This window comes from Carassius gibelio, chromosome A4 (assembly GCF_023724105.1).
Source record: "Carassius gibelio isolate Cgi1373 ecotype wild population from Czech Republic chromosome A4, carGib1.2-hapl.c, whole genome shotgun sequence".
In the NCBI taxonomy this organism is placed as follows: domain Eukaryota; kingdom Metazoa; phylum Chordata; class Actinopteri; order Cypriniformes; family Cyprinidae; genus Carassius; species Carassius gibelio.
Genome location: NC_068374.1, coordinates 21,612,058 through 21,627,815, shown reverse-complemented (window position 1 = coordinate 21,627,815; position 15,758 = coordinate 21,612,058). Strand labels below are relative to the sequence as shown.

The following is a 15,758-nucleotide window of genomic DNA, read 5'->3' as shown; positions in this document are numbered from 1 at the left end:
GAAGTAATAATCATACTACGGCAACTTTTTATGTAATGACTATGATTTTGTTTCTTATTTTAGTGTTTCTTATAATAACATACACATTTAACAGTGTATCCACAAAAAAATGTGGTAATGCCACATTAATTTGAGAACTATAATGATGGTAACAGCAAAAAAACATGTTGTTTCAGACTCATATACACACACAACAAAGGCTGTGCATATGTAATGATCTTGGCAATGGTGTTATTAAGTCGACTGGAGTGACGACACTTAGCTCTGAGCATGTGCTGCCCAGTGTTTTTGTTATTACTATGACAACAAAAAGAGGAAATCTGGAAAAAGTGGTCCCCCATCTCATGCTACAGACATGGAGTCACAAACATCCCCTCACATGCACCCACGCACACATGCCTCTGTCAAGATCAGGTGACCAGGAGGGATGAATTCTGTCAGAGAAAATTTACCATGGTGTTAAACTCCAGCTGCGTTGTGGCTATCTGCTTTCCTTTCTGATAGAGTTTGAAAGCCCTAAACTCATGACACACTCATAAATTTCCTCAGACTTGTTTAAACCCGCTTTCACCCACACACTCACCCACAATCCCCCTGTGCGGCGATAAATACTATGTTATATCAGCCGCCAAGTGCTCTGACAAAAATATATTATTTATATATTGCTGAAACAGTATTGTATTCCAGATAAATAAGCCCTTCTCTTAAAAGCACACAGTTGTTCCAACAGTAATAACACACACACACACACTTTCTCTAGAAAGTTGTGATGGTTTTTATAAGGCACATAGGGGCCATCCTTGTAAAAATGCCTCCAGCTGTGAGTTCTTCTATAGTATGTTTGGATATATGAGCAGGGTGTGTTTATGTATAAGCATAATAGCAGAATACTTATTTGTACATAAGTTTGCTTAATTTCCTATTTTCCTTCTTTACAATAATTTCCCTTAAAAAGTAGTACGGTATTACCTTTTTTTTTGTTTAGTTTTTTTTTTTTTGGGGGGGGGGGGGGGGGGGTACTTCATATACATTTATTTACACAGTAGTGCAAGTAATTTTCAATAACGTTAGGGTATTACCATGGTACATTGTACATACCATGGTACATTTTCAAAATACTAGGTTATTTGCACTGCCAAAAATTCCTCTTAAATTTAATTAACATTTCTTTATTTCTAATTTAGAACCTACACGTATTAGTAATAAGACTATGCATGAACTTCCAGGTCTCTGAAGATCCATTAGGTGCTTGAACACATCCATAAAGTGAAGTGATAGGATGGATTGCAGCATCAGTGGTTTTAAAGGTCACATAAGACCAGATTGAAACCAAACGTTACAGCATCCCTGTGTAACTTACGCAAAGACACATATTCACATGGACAGAACATGATTTGTGTCAGCATGTGTTATAACAAATGTTTATCCACGTCTGTGTGTCCAACGTGTTGGAGAACATGTGTACGCATGTATGAAACAACTACATGATCATGCAGGAATGCTTCTCACTCTAGACAAAGAATGTCTAATGGTAGTTCGGCGTATGCGTATGTTTATGTGAGACATTCTGAAATAGCTTCGTAATGAGCTGTTCATGAGGCTGAGTTTCCTTTTGACAATAAGCATAAAAGCTAGTCTACTTTGCAGCTTCCTCTGGTCAAGATACGCCCACTTAGACAGGAAGCGGCTATCTGACTGACACGTAAAATGACCAACCACAGCTTGTTTCGTTTCTACGTGCCATTTACGGTCCAGTTTCCCTGAAATACACTAAGATACTAACTTGTAGAAATTTTACACAATACTTTGTCAAATTAGACTGATTAAAACCTGAGTGCCTTGACCCTGCATAAAGCCAGCCAATCAGATCAGAGCTTGCCAGATTGACAAAGTACTTGGCATTTTTTGTGTGCAATATGCATCAGACGGTCAGCCAATGAACTGGGGGTATATGTCCTTGTCTAGTTGGTTTACAACCAATTTATATCATAAACTTGGGGGGGCACATCTTTCATTTTGGTATTTGTGGAGTCAATGCTGGCGGAAATGTAGATAAAGAGTGAAATTAAATCAAACAATATCCTTAAATGTCCATAAAAAAAAACAAAACAAAAAAACTAAATGACTTACGGCAGAACTGGCAAATGAGTTAATCATGGCGAAAATATTCCCCCAATGTTGCAGAAATGTAACCCATTAGTTATAGACCTATTAAAAGGGTCCACACTTATCAGAGAGCAATTTTCTGTCGACGGTTGGACACTTTGTAGTCTAACTTGTTTTCCGTTGCACTTAAGAGCACCTAAACACACAAACAGGGCCACACAAACCAATATATAAAGCACACACACAGCCCTGGTTAATTGCAGTGGCTGGAAAAGCATCATTAAGTAAAAGTGAGGAAATACATTTCTTAATGCGACTTAGTAATGCCTGGCCAATCAGACGGCATCAAAGGAATTAATGAGGGTGATTTCGGGCCTAACATGAGAATGCATTTAACGAGAGAACACACATACATATCCTAAACGCCGCATGGATGCTTGGCCTCTCTCTCTTCTTTCAAACTGAGAGATGAAAGGAGTGTGGCAGCGAAGAGAACGGTGCGCCAGTACCCTAAGGCTTAGCAAACATGCACACATGCATGTGTGAGGATGCAGGCTCTTTTACACACTTTAGGACAAACCAGGGTAAAGTAATGCTAAAGTTATGCTGGAGTCTGTGGTAAATATAGTTGTATATAAGTTGAAATCTTATGACGATTTAACATCGCTCTCTTAACGTAATCTTTTAATTATTCATGTCCAAACTGTCTTTAAAGATCCCAAAGAATCAACGGCTTTGTGGCTCTTAGCCTGGACTGTTAGCTTTGAGGCTAATCTGTATGCTAGTGTTCGGATAAAAATTAAGTTTTAACAGGATCGAAATAGTGATGACTCATCTTTTGCACGCCGGTGTTGTTTTGTCAAATAAAATGAGAACATCACATTTCCCTAAAGTATAAATATCACCTGGCTTTGGCTAGCAATAACAAGTTGCAATTCACAGTTCCTCAGAGTGTTTTTGGAAGTGTTGAGGAAGCTACTTTGAAACTGTAACATCACAAACTCCAAAATACTCATAATCTTTTACATTGCATTACATTATTCATTTAGCTGACAACGCTTTTATCCAAAGCGACTTACAATTGCTATATATTTCAGTGGTCGCACGCCTTTGGAGCAACTAGGGGTTAAGTGTCTTGCTCAGTGGTCTCTCACACCACAGTGAACTCGGGTCTCTCACACCAAAGACATGTGTAAATCTTAAGCACATTCAAATTACCCTTGTGAAAAAGTAAAATGTAAGTTACTGAAGATAGTGGAGCTGCCATGCACCTTGAAAATGCAGTTAATACATCACTATATATTTGGGTATTTATGACAACACAAGCTAATGCTTGTATTTTATCTATTTTTCTAAGGATCAGTTGTTTGAGAAATAATTGGCTGGAATTTATTCACTTTGAACATGTATTAATTTCTTTAAATTATGACACAAACTTTGTATGTAAAATAAATGGAAGTACGAAAGAACCCTTTAATTTTCTCCTACCCAAATTCACATTTCCAAGGGAAATACGGGTTAACTTTATTGTTATAGCAGTCCTATGTAAAACTGTCCATGTGCAGAGACACACATTGCTTTTGAGTGTGTTGAGTATGCGATTTAGTAAATAGAAAGTGATTTTCATGGTCATGAGACACACACACTCTCACATGCAATCTGTAGAGCTCTTAAGTGCTTGTCCCTGAAGGTAACATGACACAAGCCATACATGATGGTAATTGCGTAAACCCATCCATCATCACAGAGCATCTATCCTTCTATCTCTCCACTCCTTTGATCCTCTCCCCGACTGTCTCTCATTCTCACCCTCCCTTTCTTTAGGTCAGCGTGTCACGCTGGAGATCAGGTCATTATGAGCATTGGCAAAGAAAGAATTGTCACCTGGTCTTTAGATGTATGTGTATGTCTCTGTGTGTGTAGGTCATTGTGGATATGCAGGTTTGAACATGTTGCATGGCAAATTCTATGATGTCATCCAAGGTTAGTTCTCCATCTGTTTTCCCTCTTACTGAACCCCTTCTGGAACATAAGAGATTATGTGTGTGTGTAGTACCTATGTAGGCAAAGCACACTGAACAAATACATTTTTAGTCTTTCTTACAGCAACCCAAACTGGCTTGTGAATAGAGAGAAACCGAGAGATGTATCTGTGCTTCGCTGACTATAAGAAAATATGGAACTGCACCACTTAGTCCATGGGGGAGCGGGCGTCAATGCTATCGCAATTACAAGAGAGAATGAGAGTGTAGAGGCGTGCTGTGATTTGGTGTGTGCATGAGTCCGCCAGGCCGAAAGGGTTGTGTATGCTTGTTGTTGTTTTGTGTGTGTGTGTGTGTGTGTGTGTGTGTGCGGGAGTATGCCTATGTGTGACTCGTAGCAGTAATTGTAATGGGACTCAAGGGGTCTGGTTTTGGCTGCCTTGGCGGCCCTCCACTTTCATTCCACACCTTCCCCCCATAATTAGGATTCGAGAAGGCCTGGTAATGTCTAGCCTCCTGAGGCCGTCTCACTCGCTCTGCTTCAGATAAGGGTCCTCACTCTGGGCACGCAGGTCAGCGTGTAGCCCTCGGAGAGGGCCAGAAACACATTCAGCCAGGGCGAGTCATCCGACCTAACACCTGACTGCTACACACACTGATTTCCGTGTATGTGAGAGCAAATAGCGAAGGAATAAAACCGATTTCTCCCACACTCCACGTCTCATCATCATTAAAAAGCTGGTTATTGACCATAAATTTGATCAGCCCATTGCCACATAAGAGATGTGCTTCTGATTGGCTATAAAGAGATCTCATTAGAACAAAGGCGTGATCAGATATAAACCCAGCCTGATAGGCTAATAAACGCAGACATGGGGCACGCTGCCAGTAATGTGTTTCTGCTCGTTATTTTTATGGGGATGTTTGGGAAGGCATTAACAGGAAAGATGGGCACTTGCTGTGTGTAACTGCACCATGATAGGAGGTACAAGGGTGTGTGAACGCAGATGTGTTCACACTTAACCAGATCTTGGAAGCACAGAGAGGGAACTGCTGGCAGTGGAGAAAGATCAAATCAGTGGTGTTATCTGAGTTTTGGCAAGACTGCTGGCAGAATGTTGGCACAGGCTTGTACATATGCTGCAAAGGGTTTTTGATTGTTTGCTTGTGGCAGTAGAAAGGTATAAACGATTGACTGGAGAAAATTCAAAATGACAAGGTGAACAGTTCTGTTTTCACCGAGGGAGTCTTGCAGAGCCAGTCGTTTGACTATTGGTATAAAGTTTGGTTCACATTCCAGCTTGTTCTGGAAACGAAGGACCAATTAAGCCTGGGAAACTTTTTGATTATCCACCTGGTGTAATGTCTTTCTCAGTATACTTCAGTGACCATGAACTTGTAGGCACACATTCGACTAATAAACACTACGTTTGACATGCTTGACTGATATTTTACCTTACCTGCACTACTCAGTACAAAGTTTTCATCTTTAAACTCTTTCATTCTCAAGTTGCACAAAGGTGAATATCTTGTGACCACCTCCTATATAAGTTTTGTTGTTTCTGCCTACGTCTTCTGTTGTTTTTATTGGCATTTTTCATTTTTCCTTTGATAAGTTCAGGGTTTCTTAACTTTGGCCCTCAAGGTCCATTGCCCTGCAGAGTTTAGAGTCTCCAATCCTGCTCAAACACACCTAAACAAGGTAATCATGGGTTGAATCTGAAATCACCCCATACCCTAAATTACTAGGCTGTGGACATCTTCTGGAATTCATTTGGAACAATCCTAACAGTGCATTGTTATTCTCTTGCACAGAGGTATTGAACCCTGCTTCTGGAGACCTACTGTCCTGCCTCCACCCAATTCTAACCAAACACTCCAGAACCAGCTAATCAAGGTCTTCAGGGTCACTTGAAAATCACAGATATATTTGTTGCAGCAGGTTAGAAATACATTTTCAGGACTGTGGGTATCTAGGAGCAGGGTTGAAGAACTTTGTTTTCCCGCTTAGCTACTGACTGTACATCGGTTGCACACTCTTTATTAAGGGGCATCATGAAATTGAATATGTGCACTCTATATAGTCTACAGAAATTTTAGACATTACTACAAATGGCTGCCCCCTTAAATAATGCCTTATATTAGGGTATATTCAGTATTAAAAAAAAATGCAACACAGGGACAAGTGGACATTTGAAGCAAATTATGGGTCTAAGACATTTACCAAAATTCTGAACATTCAGATGGCATAAACATGTTAAAAGAATGCCTTTTGCTAGTGTTTTTTTGTTTTGTTTTTGGTATCTCTAAAATATCATTAGGCTACATTTCTAGCAGGTGTTTTGAGTTAGCACATTCTTTTAAATGAGCACAAATATGTATTGAAAAGCAACTAACAGCAATCTTTTCTTACATGAGATTTAGGGGCAATTTAAAAATAAATAAAACGTTTGAATAACTCTTTCAATCCGACAACCCCCACCCCCCAGCTTGATGCGGACTCCCTGGAACTGCATAAAGTCATCTAATCAGACTGAAGCTTGATATTTTTATGCATTTTAGGCATCAGACAGCTAGCGAATGGTCTTTGGACGTACCATATGAGGCAACTGCTAAAGTCTTTTTACAGATGGTTATATCTCAAACATACAAATGTGTTTCAATCATTACAAGTGCTCAGCAATAACAATTATTACGCTGATGCTGATGCTAATGATGATGATGATGACCCCTGGGGATAAAGACAGCGATAGCTCCCCAGGCTTCTGAAGAATTACGGGGGAGCAGATTAAAGGCGGAAAAGAGTGGGGCGAAGACAGGAAGAAGAGAAACATATTTTGCTAAAGTTTGTTGATGAGGTTGGCCATGCATGGCTGATACAGTCACATCAGTACGACATTAAGCCAGCGTAACCACGGAAACACACAGGGATTATATCAAAGAGAGAAAAACACAGAAGAGCGGAGAAGCAGAATTAAAAGAGTAAAAAGAGTTTTGCATAGATTCCAGCTGCGCATGTGAGTGAGCGTGTGCACGCGGCATGCTCATTAGTGCTTGAAGACGACAGGAAACAGACATACTTGTCTTCCTGTGGAAACCAAAAAATGAAAGTTTAAGTGTATGCTGAAAAAAATTCCAACACCACCACACATGCACACACACGGCCGAAGCTCTGTTGCCTGACTTTAATTAGACCTAATACTCCACTTAACCGTCATACAACCTAATCTCAGCACAGCTGGCAAAACACAGTTGCCATCCCACTCTCTCTAACACGCACACACACACACTTCCGACTTTCACTTAAGCCTCAGTTTTAACCAGAAAGACATGTAAAAATAGTTCCATTACTGAACACACTCAGTCTACTACTCTAGCCTTGTTGCATAACCATCTGATCACAAGTATTTGAGATAACCGCAACCACATATCGCCACCCAAATAAATGGAGTTTAGTGAATATAAATATGCCATGAAATATGCATTTTTAATAATGCAAGTATAAGTGTTCCTATAGGGCCCTGCATGCAAAATTAAACATTTAAATTATATTTTAACAATGGTAAAACATAATAATATAACAATACAATATATATATAAAAAAATATTATAAAAAGTTATCATTTCTATCAGTCTTTTTCTGTGAAAAATCATACATTTTTTGTATAATTCCAGGATCAATGTGATTAAATTATTGTACGTCGCGCATTTTGCATGTACACAATTTGTGTTGCAATTATTTGACAGCCAAAATCTAATGATCGTTACAGCTGTAATCACATGTGGTAAGCCACCTTCACGTAGAAGAATACACAGAGGCACACAGAACACACACTCTTGCACTGCTGCATTTTAATCTTGAGGGACTGAAAGCTACTGGGCAATGCCAGGGGAGAGTGTGTATGTGTGCGCGATCCCTTTAACCAGTGTATGGCCCGTTTTTCTCTCAGCAGTGGAGTGGATCATAAGACACAGAGACAGAAAGCTACAATTAAGATTAAACACACACACAACACAGCTGGAGTCAAAAACTTCCTGTGTGAGCGCTAGCTAATGTAACATTGCAGACACAGACACAGACACATACACACACACACACACACACACACACACACACACACACAGAGAAAGTGTGTTCTCAGCTGGGGTTAAGGGATAGAGGAGTTTTCAGACAGCCAGTGAGGCAGAACAATGAAAGATAAAAGGAAAGAAAAAGAGACAAGAGAGGAAAATACACTAGATGCTAGCATGTTTAGCTTAGCTCAGCTATCAGAGTGTTAGCCTAAAGACGAACAAAACACTTGCGGTAAAACTCAAAGCAATATCAGAGTTCAAATAGAAACACATCAACTTCTGAAACTGTCTGACCATTTCATGAGTTCTTCAAAGATTTGAGACATGAAACCTTGCAGTTTTACAAAAAAAAAAAAAAAAAAAAACCTGATAGAAACCGGATGTGCAATCTCTCTCTCCCAAAGCAAAGCATCTGAAAAGACACTTTGCACTTTTTAATAATGGAGTACAGTGAACACGAGGATTGTTTCTCTGTAAATATGCATGAGGCTACAGAATCCAGACAGTTTAACAATAATACTGATCTACTGTTAACAGGGAATTTTATAAAGCAACACACAATCACATTTAAACAGCATGTGTGCTCATATGCAGCCAAAAGTTAAAAAATACATTTCCCCCATGCACTTTTAATGTATCATTCAAAGTTCCCAGATGCTACATGCTAAGCTAAAATAATAATAATAATAAAAAAATAAAAATAAAAAAGATGATTTCAAACATGTGATTTAAGAGTATAGGAAAGTGTGTATTTGTGGATTTATGTAGCCATACTTACAGTAGCCTGTGGTCAGAATCTGACAAAATGTAGTTTTGTGATTTTGGGGATTTTTTTCTGAACCAAATTTATTGGGAACGTCAGTACAAGACTCCAAATGTGTGCCATATGAATGGCACACATGATTCTCATGACACTAGGATTTAGCATCTATACAGCATAAAAACATTGTCTTGATTAGTTTTTTTTACACAAAGTGCTGATAATAATTAGTGATATTTTGTAAACTTTTTTCCCAAATCTGATGAAATCTCCAAATAGATTTATGTATGTCTGTGTGTGTGGGTGTTTGTGTGTGTGTGTTTGTGTGAATGTGCCTTTATGAAAAAAAGAGAGTGCTACTTTTGACAGCAAGGTGAAACAACCGTGTGCTAGTTACATGGGTAGAAATGTGTGTGTGTGTGTGTGTGTGTGTGTGTGAGAGAGAGAGAGAGAGTGTGTAAAAGCTCTATGAATGGTTCCTGAAGTGCTCTCCTCAAACATAGCTGCAGCACATTCTCCTCTCTCAGAGCTAGCGTAGGAGGAAACCAGCACTGATATGCCCCTCTGGATTTCAACCTTATCATAGAAAACTGCCTACATGCACAGAAAGAGAGAGAGGGAGAGAGAGATGACAATAGGCTCTGTCTCTCTCTCAGACAGTCAGACGTTCAGGCCCGTTTTAATCACGGACATTCAGTGCGGCCTGAAAAGAGTCTCTGTCCTGAGCCCTGCACTCTCCTACAGCTTAAACAATGCACTACACACATACACACACATTCAGATTCTCATTAAAAATCCTGTGTCCATTTCCCAATTGCCTCAACCAGCCAAATGGGGGGTGGGCTGTGGTCTGCTTCTCTCTCTCTCACACACACATACACACACACACACACAATTTATAATAGCTAGAAATAATAAAGTGCCATGTTAAGAAACATCAATAAATTCTATGTTTCAAGGGTTGCTCTTTTATATCTCAGGAGATTAAGATAAATAATTTTTTAGATGTTTCTTCGATAATAATAATAAATTAAATAAAAAAAAAAAAAAAACTTACAAAAAGAGTAAGAGCATTAAGATAAAATTACATTTAAATTAAATAAAATTAAAGTGGATATCACAGTTCAGATCCTCAAAGAACTTAAATGAGAAATAACATCACATTGAGTTCATATTGAGAGCTCAGAAATTATATTATATCTGGTGAAACTTTTGAAACTGTACAAATGTGAGTCTACAAATGAGACTTCTAGAAAGAATCTTGGACATACAGTATAATAGATGTGCATATCCCACTTCAGATCTTCAAAAAACTTTTTCTTTCTTTTTTTTTATATTGTGATTCTTGAAAACTCTACAAATGGAGGATTTAAAAGTATACATTTGCTTTCCATTAAATCCCATTGCTGTCTATGAGAAACTATTGAGAAATTAAAGAGATTTCTCTTTTTACAGAAAATGTATGGTGATTATGTATTTCAAGGATACCGTTATTTGGGCCACAGAAAGTACAACAGAGGATCTATAACAGAGGGTCTATTTTAAAAAAAGTAGTGCTATTTCTCTCTGTCCCCATCCATCTTCTTTCCACTTTTATCTCTCGCTGTCTCATTCTTTCGAGCATCTATTGTTCTGCCTGCATTCATTTCCCTCTCTCTCTCTCTCTGTTCCACAACTGTAATTGTGATGGGTGAGCTGATAATTGTAATTACGTTCTCTAGGTAGAGAGAGTGTGTGTGAGGGGCGGGGGGGTTTAACTTCAAGGGGAGCAGACCCATCTGGGTAGCTGAGGCAGGCTCCGAAAATGTCAGACTGTGGAACAATATTGGTCACACACACAAATACACATACACTGACAGTATAATGGGTACACTGACTAGACAGTGGAGGGCAGTGCATCGCTACACCAACTTGAGCTAATAATACAGAAGTCTAGTGGAGAGCAGTGGATCCAGTGCACACACTCATCAAATGCTGTCTTCACCTCCAGCCTGCAGTGCCACATCGCTTCCGCCACCTCTTCCTCATTACCCTGAGCTTTCACAAGAACAGAGTACACAACTAACGAACCAAAAGAAAATAGACAAACTGACAGACAAAATTTCAGATTATTTAAACGATATATATATATATATATATATATATATATATATATATATATGTCTGTCTCTATGTCAGTCTGTCTGTCTGTCTCTCTGTCTGCCTGCCTGTCTGTCTGTCTCTCTGTCTGTCAGTCTGTCTGTCTGTCTCTCTGTCTGCCTGCCTGTCTCTCTGTCTGTCTGTCTGTCTGTCTGCCTGCCTGCCTCTCTATCTGCCTGCCTGTCTCTCTGTCTGTCTGTGTCTTTCTGTCTGTCTGTCTTCCTGTCTCTCTCTCTCTCTCTGTCTGCCTGCCTGTCTCTCTGTCTGTCTGTCTGCCTGCCTGCCTGCTGTCTGCCTGCCTGTCTCTCTGTCTGTCTGCCTGCCTGCCTATCTGTCTGTCTGCCTGCCTGCCTATCTGTCTATCTGCCTGTCTGCCTGCCTATCTGTCTATCTGCCTGCCTGCCTATCTGTCTATCTGTCTGTCTGTCTGTCTGTCTGTCTGTCTGTCTGTCTGTCTGTCTGTCTGTCTATCTATCTATCTATCTATCTATCTATCTATCTGTCTGTCTGTCTGTCTGTCTGTCTATCTATCTATCAAGCTGTCTGTCTGCCTGTCTATCTGTCTGTCTTTCTGTCTGTTCACTATCTATCTATCTATCTATCTATCTATCTATCTATCTATCTATCTATCTATCTATCTATCTATCTATCTATCTATCTATCTATCTATCTATCTGATCACACAAACTATCTGTCTTTATCTCTGTATTTATGACCATCCATCCATCCATCCATCTATCTATCGGTCTTTCTGTCTGATCTTACAGACTATCTCTCTATTCATTCTATCATTCTGTATTCCAGAAAATCAGAAATCGGTATTAACTCTCATCTATCTGTCTATAGACAGGAAGACAGACAGACAGACACATGGATAGATAGATCGGTAGATAGATAGGTAGATAGATAGACTGACATAATGGAGGATCTTTATTCTAGATGTGTTTACTCAGTTAAGGATCTTGTCCAGACCTATTGGGTAGGAGTGACGTGCGCTGCCGTGTGCATCTGAGGCTTGTACAGGTGCAGAGATCAGCATGGAATGCTGTTCATCTGTGCCGCCCGTCTGTGTGCCACTGTCTGCAGCCAGCCGCTAATGCCAGGGATAAGGGACAGGCTAACGGCATGAGCCACCCACCCACACACACACGCACTGAAAAGCCACTCAGCCAGATAATTACGGATGCGTCCCGGGCAGAGGCTTAAACACACACTCGTAGCTGTTGCCTCTAACAGCGTTCATTAAAACCAACACTGAAAAGGTCAGAGGTCGTCCACTGCTAAAGACGGATGCTTGCCACCCCATTGCCTCTCTACTAGCGCTATTCTCTCTCTGGGCTAAAAACGAGTTGTTTTCTCGCTTTGCTAAAATAAGTGAAAGATAGAAGGGCAAAAAAAAAACGACAGCAAGAAACAGAGTTTACCTGCCATCGGGCGCAAGAACACCAAGTCTCGTGTTTAAATATGCCTCTAATCAAATCATCTCCCCCGCCTGCCTCTCTGCTAATTCAATAAAGGCAACAACTTGTCATTGTTATTTAAAGTAATTTTCAATGTAATCAAGTGGTATTAATAAGCATGCTGCCTCTCATTACCGAGTCAACCTGCCTTCCGAAGCGAACAGTGCGCAGTGTGTTCATGTCAGCGTGACAGAGACGCTGTTGTGTGCCTGTATGTGTGTGTTAGAACATTATGCATGTGCTTATGACTCATTGTGTGTGTGTCTGTGTGGGCGGACATGAGTTCCATGGTATTTTTGTTCTTGTTGCTTGCAGTGACAGAACAGAGTTGCATCTCTTGGCTTCTTTTCGCACAAGAAACTCACACAAAAAAGTTAGAGAAAGGTAAAGAAGTTGCAGAGGTGAACACAAGGCGAAAAGTCTCTTAGATTAGTAGAGAATGGGATACATAGATAAATACGATAGATAGATAGATAGATAGATAGATAGATAGATAGATAGATAGATAGATAGAGCCCTTCAGAAGGAAAAGTGGGATCATGAGTGATCCTGCAGATAGCTGAGCTCTAAAAAGAAGTGAAGCCCGTTGGAAATTTCCACTGCACGCATCATAAGAAAAATGCAATATCATTATGATGCATAATTTTCAGATGAAATCCAAGATGATGTATTTGAACTAGGTAGAAAATATTGCAAGCGGATGGCAGGATGTTCAGAGGTGTCGATACGATAGAAACTTGAGGAAAATGCAGACGCTGGAGTTTTTGTTTGTGCAGTACGTCAAAGATGGGCCTGGGAAAATCAACTTAATAGATGGCAAAGTTATTTCTGGATCCATTTTATCTGCTCTCTCTGTCGGTTTTACCAGACTTTAATCAAATAAAGGATGACAGAAGAAAGGAGTTTGAACTTGAGGAGAGATAATGAGAAAGTTAATCGGATGCAACATGAACACACACACACACACGGACGTCCACGAGTGTGTGCTCATTAGACATCAGTGTTCTGGGTCATCTGGTGGCTTTATTAGGCGTAAAGAATGACACTGAGTACCCGAAAGCCACATAAGACGGAGAGAAACATAAAGAGAAGCAAAAGAAAGACAGGGAAACTTAAGATGGTCTTTATTAAGGCGGTCCGGCAGCTGCTCCTCTGGCTAATAAAGAGCCTTTGCACTAATAAAGAAGAAAAAGACAAACAGCGATCCATCACACACCCCCCATCAGCCCCCGCTCTGAACAGAAGATTATGCCCTGGATGGCTCTGGGGTGGAACTGTGATTGTGAGTGTCAGTCAGAGAGTAGAAAAGGAACATACTGACTAATAGTGCTTACATCGATTGGGAAATGTCTACTTAAATGCAGAAGTAGTCTTTCACCTACACAGTAAGGCTATTAAAACGGGACTGTACACGTGTTTGTGTGTGTGTGTGTGTGTGTGTTCTAGTATCTATCAATATGGGATTTACACATTTAAAAAAAAAACATTTTAATCCAAGAGAATGTGCATTTTCGCATGTATACGTTTGAGGGCGCGCATATGCATTTTGGTGCAATCTGAGCTGTGACCTGCTTATCGGAATAAATAATTGACCAAAAATAACACTTCTGAGAGAACACAGCGTATCATCTTTATACCCTTGATCTATTTTCACAATTCAGTGTGGAATACAGCGGCGCCCCAATTTACGACAACCCAGAATCCTGAACTATATATGAAGATCCACAGTATTTATAGTTCACTCTGCATACCCTCATTACAAATATGTTCACTTTTAAAGTGCTATTCGTAATTCTGACTGCACCTCTTATGCATTAGTCCAAAACATCAGGGATGGAGCTCAACATTCAACAAATGACAAAAATATTTATTGATTTATCTTGAAGATTATCACCAAAAAATAAGGAATAACTTTTGTAACTTTTGGTTAAATGTAATGTAATAGAATAGAATTGTTGTTTTGGGGTCATAATGCTGTCCTCTAAAAGTGTATTTCCGAGAACTAAAGCGGAACAAATTTGACATCATGCTTTCTGTGGTTTCAGTTGCCCTTCTATACTTCCTCAAAAAAGTTGACACAATGGCTGTCTCAACCCCTTGCGAGCTGCGTATTTAACATTTTAGCCACTTTTAAAGCAGCTATACGATGCTCAAAAAGTCTCCAAAGAATATGGTTAGGTTTAGGCTTAGCTTTTTATAATGCCAGTCTTTGTAGCTCAGTTTTGAGACACACTTCATAAATATCCAAGAGTGTTCAAACTAAGAAAAGACGAACAAAACAACCTCAAAGACGCGCATTTGTTTGCGCAATAGACGGAGAGGCGCAACACCAGGTGTCATGTCAAAATCCTAAGGGGGTCTTTAAAAACAAGAGAAAGGATAAAAAAATAAAAAAATAAAAGAAGCAGGCCAAAATGTCAAGTCGTATGACTTTAATAAAGTATTCTACATAAAACTCGCAGCGATGCGGACCACGTCTTCTCAGCATCAGCACCATCATCCCGCATCACAGATGAGATGAGACGCGACCGGTCCGATAAGACTCCTCATTCCCGGTGTGTTCGGGGGAGGGTTTGGTCGCACAAGGGGTTAATTGATACTCCATGCGTCAGACACATGACAGTATATGTGAGAACTCAAGGGGGGGTAAAAAGTCCCACACATACTTTTTTCGAGCCGACATGGCACACGCAGCCGAGCGTAATTCTCACAACATTCGTGCTGGAGTCGAGCGGAGGGCAGGAGCGCGTCCTCAGCGCGGGCGAGATGGAGACACTCGGCACTCTCCGCATGCATGTTCGGGTCGGGTCTTACCTTAACACGTTCCAGCTCTTGAGAGGGTCCAGGTCTGAGATTATAGAGACCATGCTTGAGGCTCGGGCGGCTCGGGCTTTGCTCGGACAGAATGCGGCTGATTGAGTGAATGAGTGAGCGCTGTTACTCCGACTGTCGCTCTGCACTGCTCTGAGTGTGATAAGCGCTGAGAACAGACTCTCTTTCCTCCTCCCCTCACAATCTCTCCAGCTCTGCCTCTGTCTCTAACTCTCTCTCTCTCTCTCTCTCTCACCGCCGCATCTCTATAGGAACCTCTTCTATATAATATCCGACTCAACGTATGCAATCTTTTCCGTAGACGTCGTACATCAAAGACTGCCGAATGAATGCTTGGCGCCATTTATGCTTTTTTAAAAGAAGTTATTATAGAGGTGCGGATTTCTATAACTGTTTTAAGATATC

At 40.2% G+C, this 15,758-nt stretch overlaps 1 protein-coding gene across 2 annotated transcripts in view; it reads right to left on the bottom strand.

The window, feature by feature from the left end:
* LOC127972857 (CUGBP Elav-like family member 2) overlaps nucleotides 1–15,547 on the bottom strand; it is a 138,333-nt gene extending 122,786 nt beyond the window's left edge. The window contains exon 1 of one of the 2 annotated variants that reach the window (XM_052576718.1): nucleotides 15,336–15,547. In XM_052576718.1, coding sequence (XP_052432678.1) covers nucleotides 15,336–15,388 — 53 coding nt within the window. In that variant the 5' untranslated portion in view covers nucleotides 15,389–15,547. The remainder of the gene's footprint in view (nucleotides 1–15,335) is intronic. The other variant, XM_052576831.1, reaches the window with a different exon arrangement.
* Between the last annotated feature and the right edge of the window lie 211 nt (nucleotides 15,548–15,758).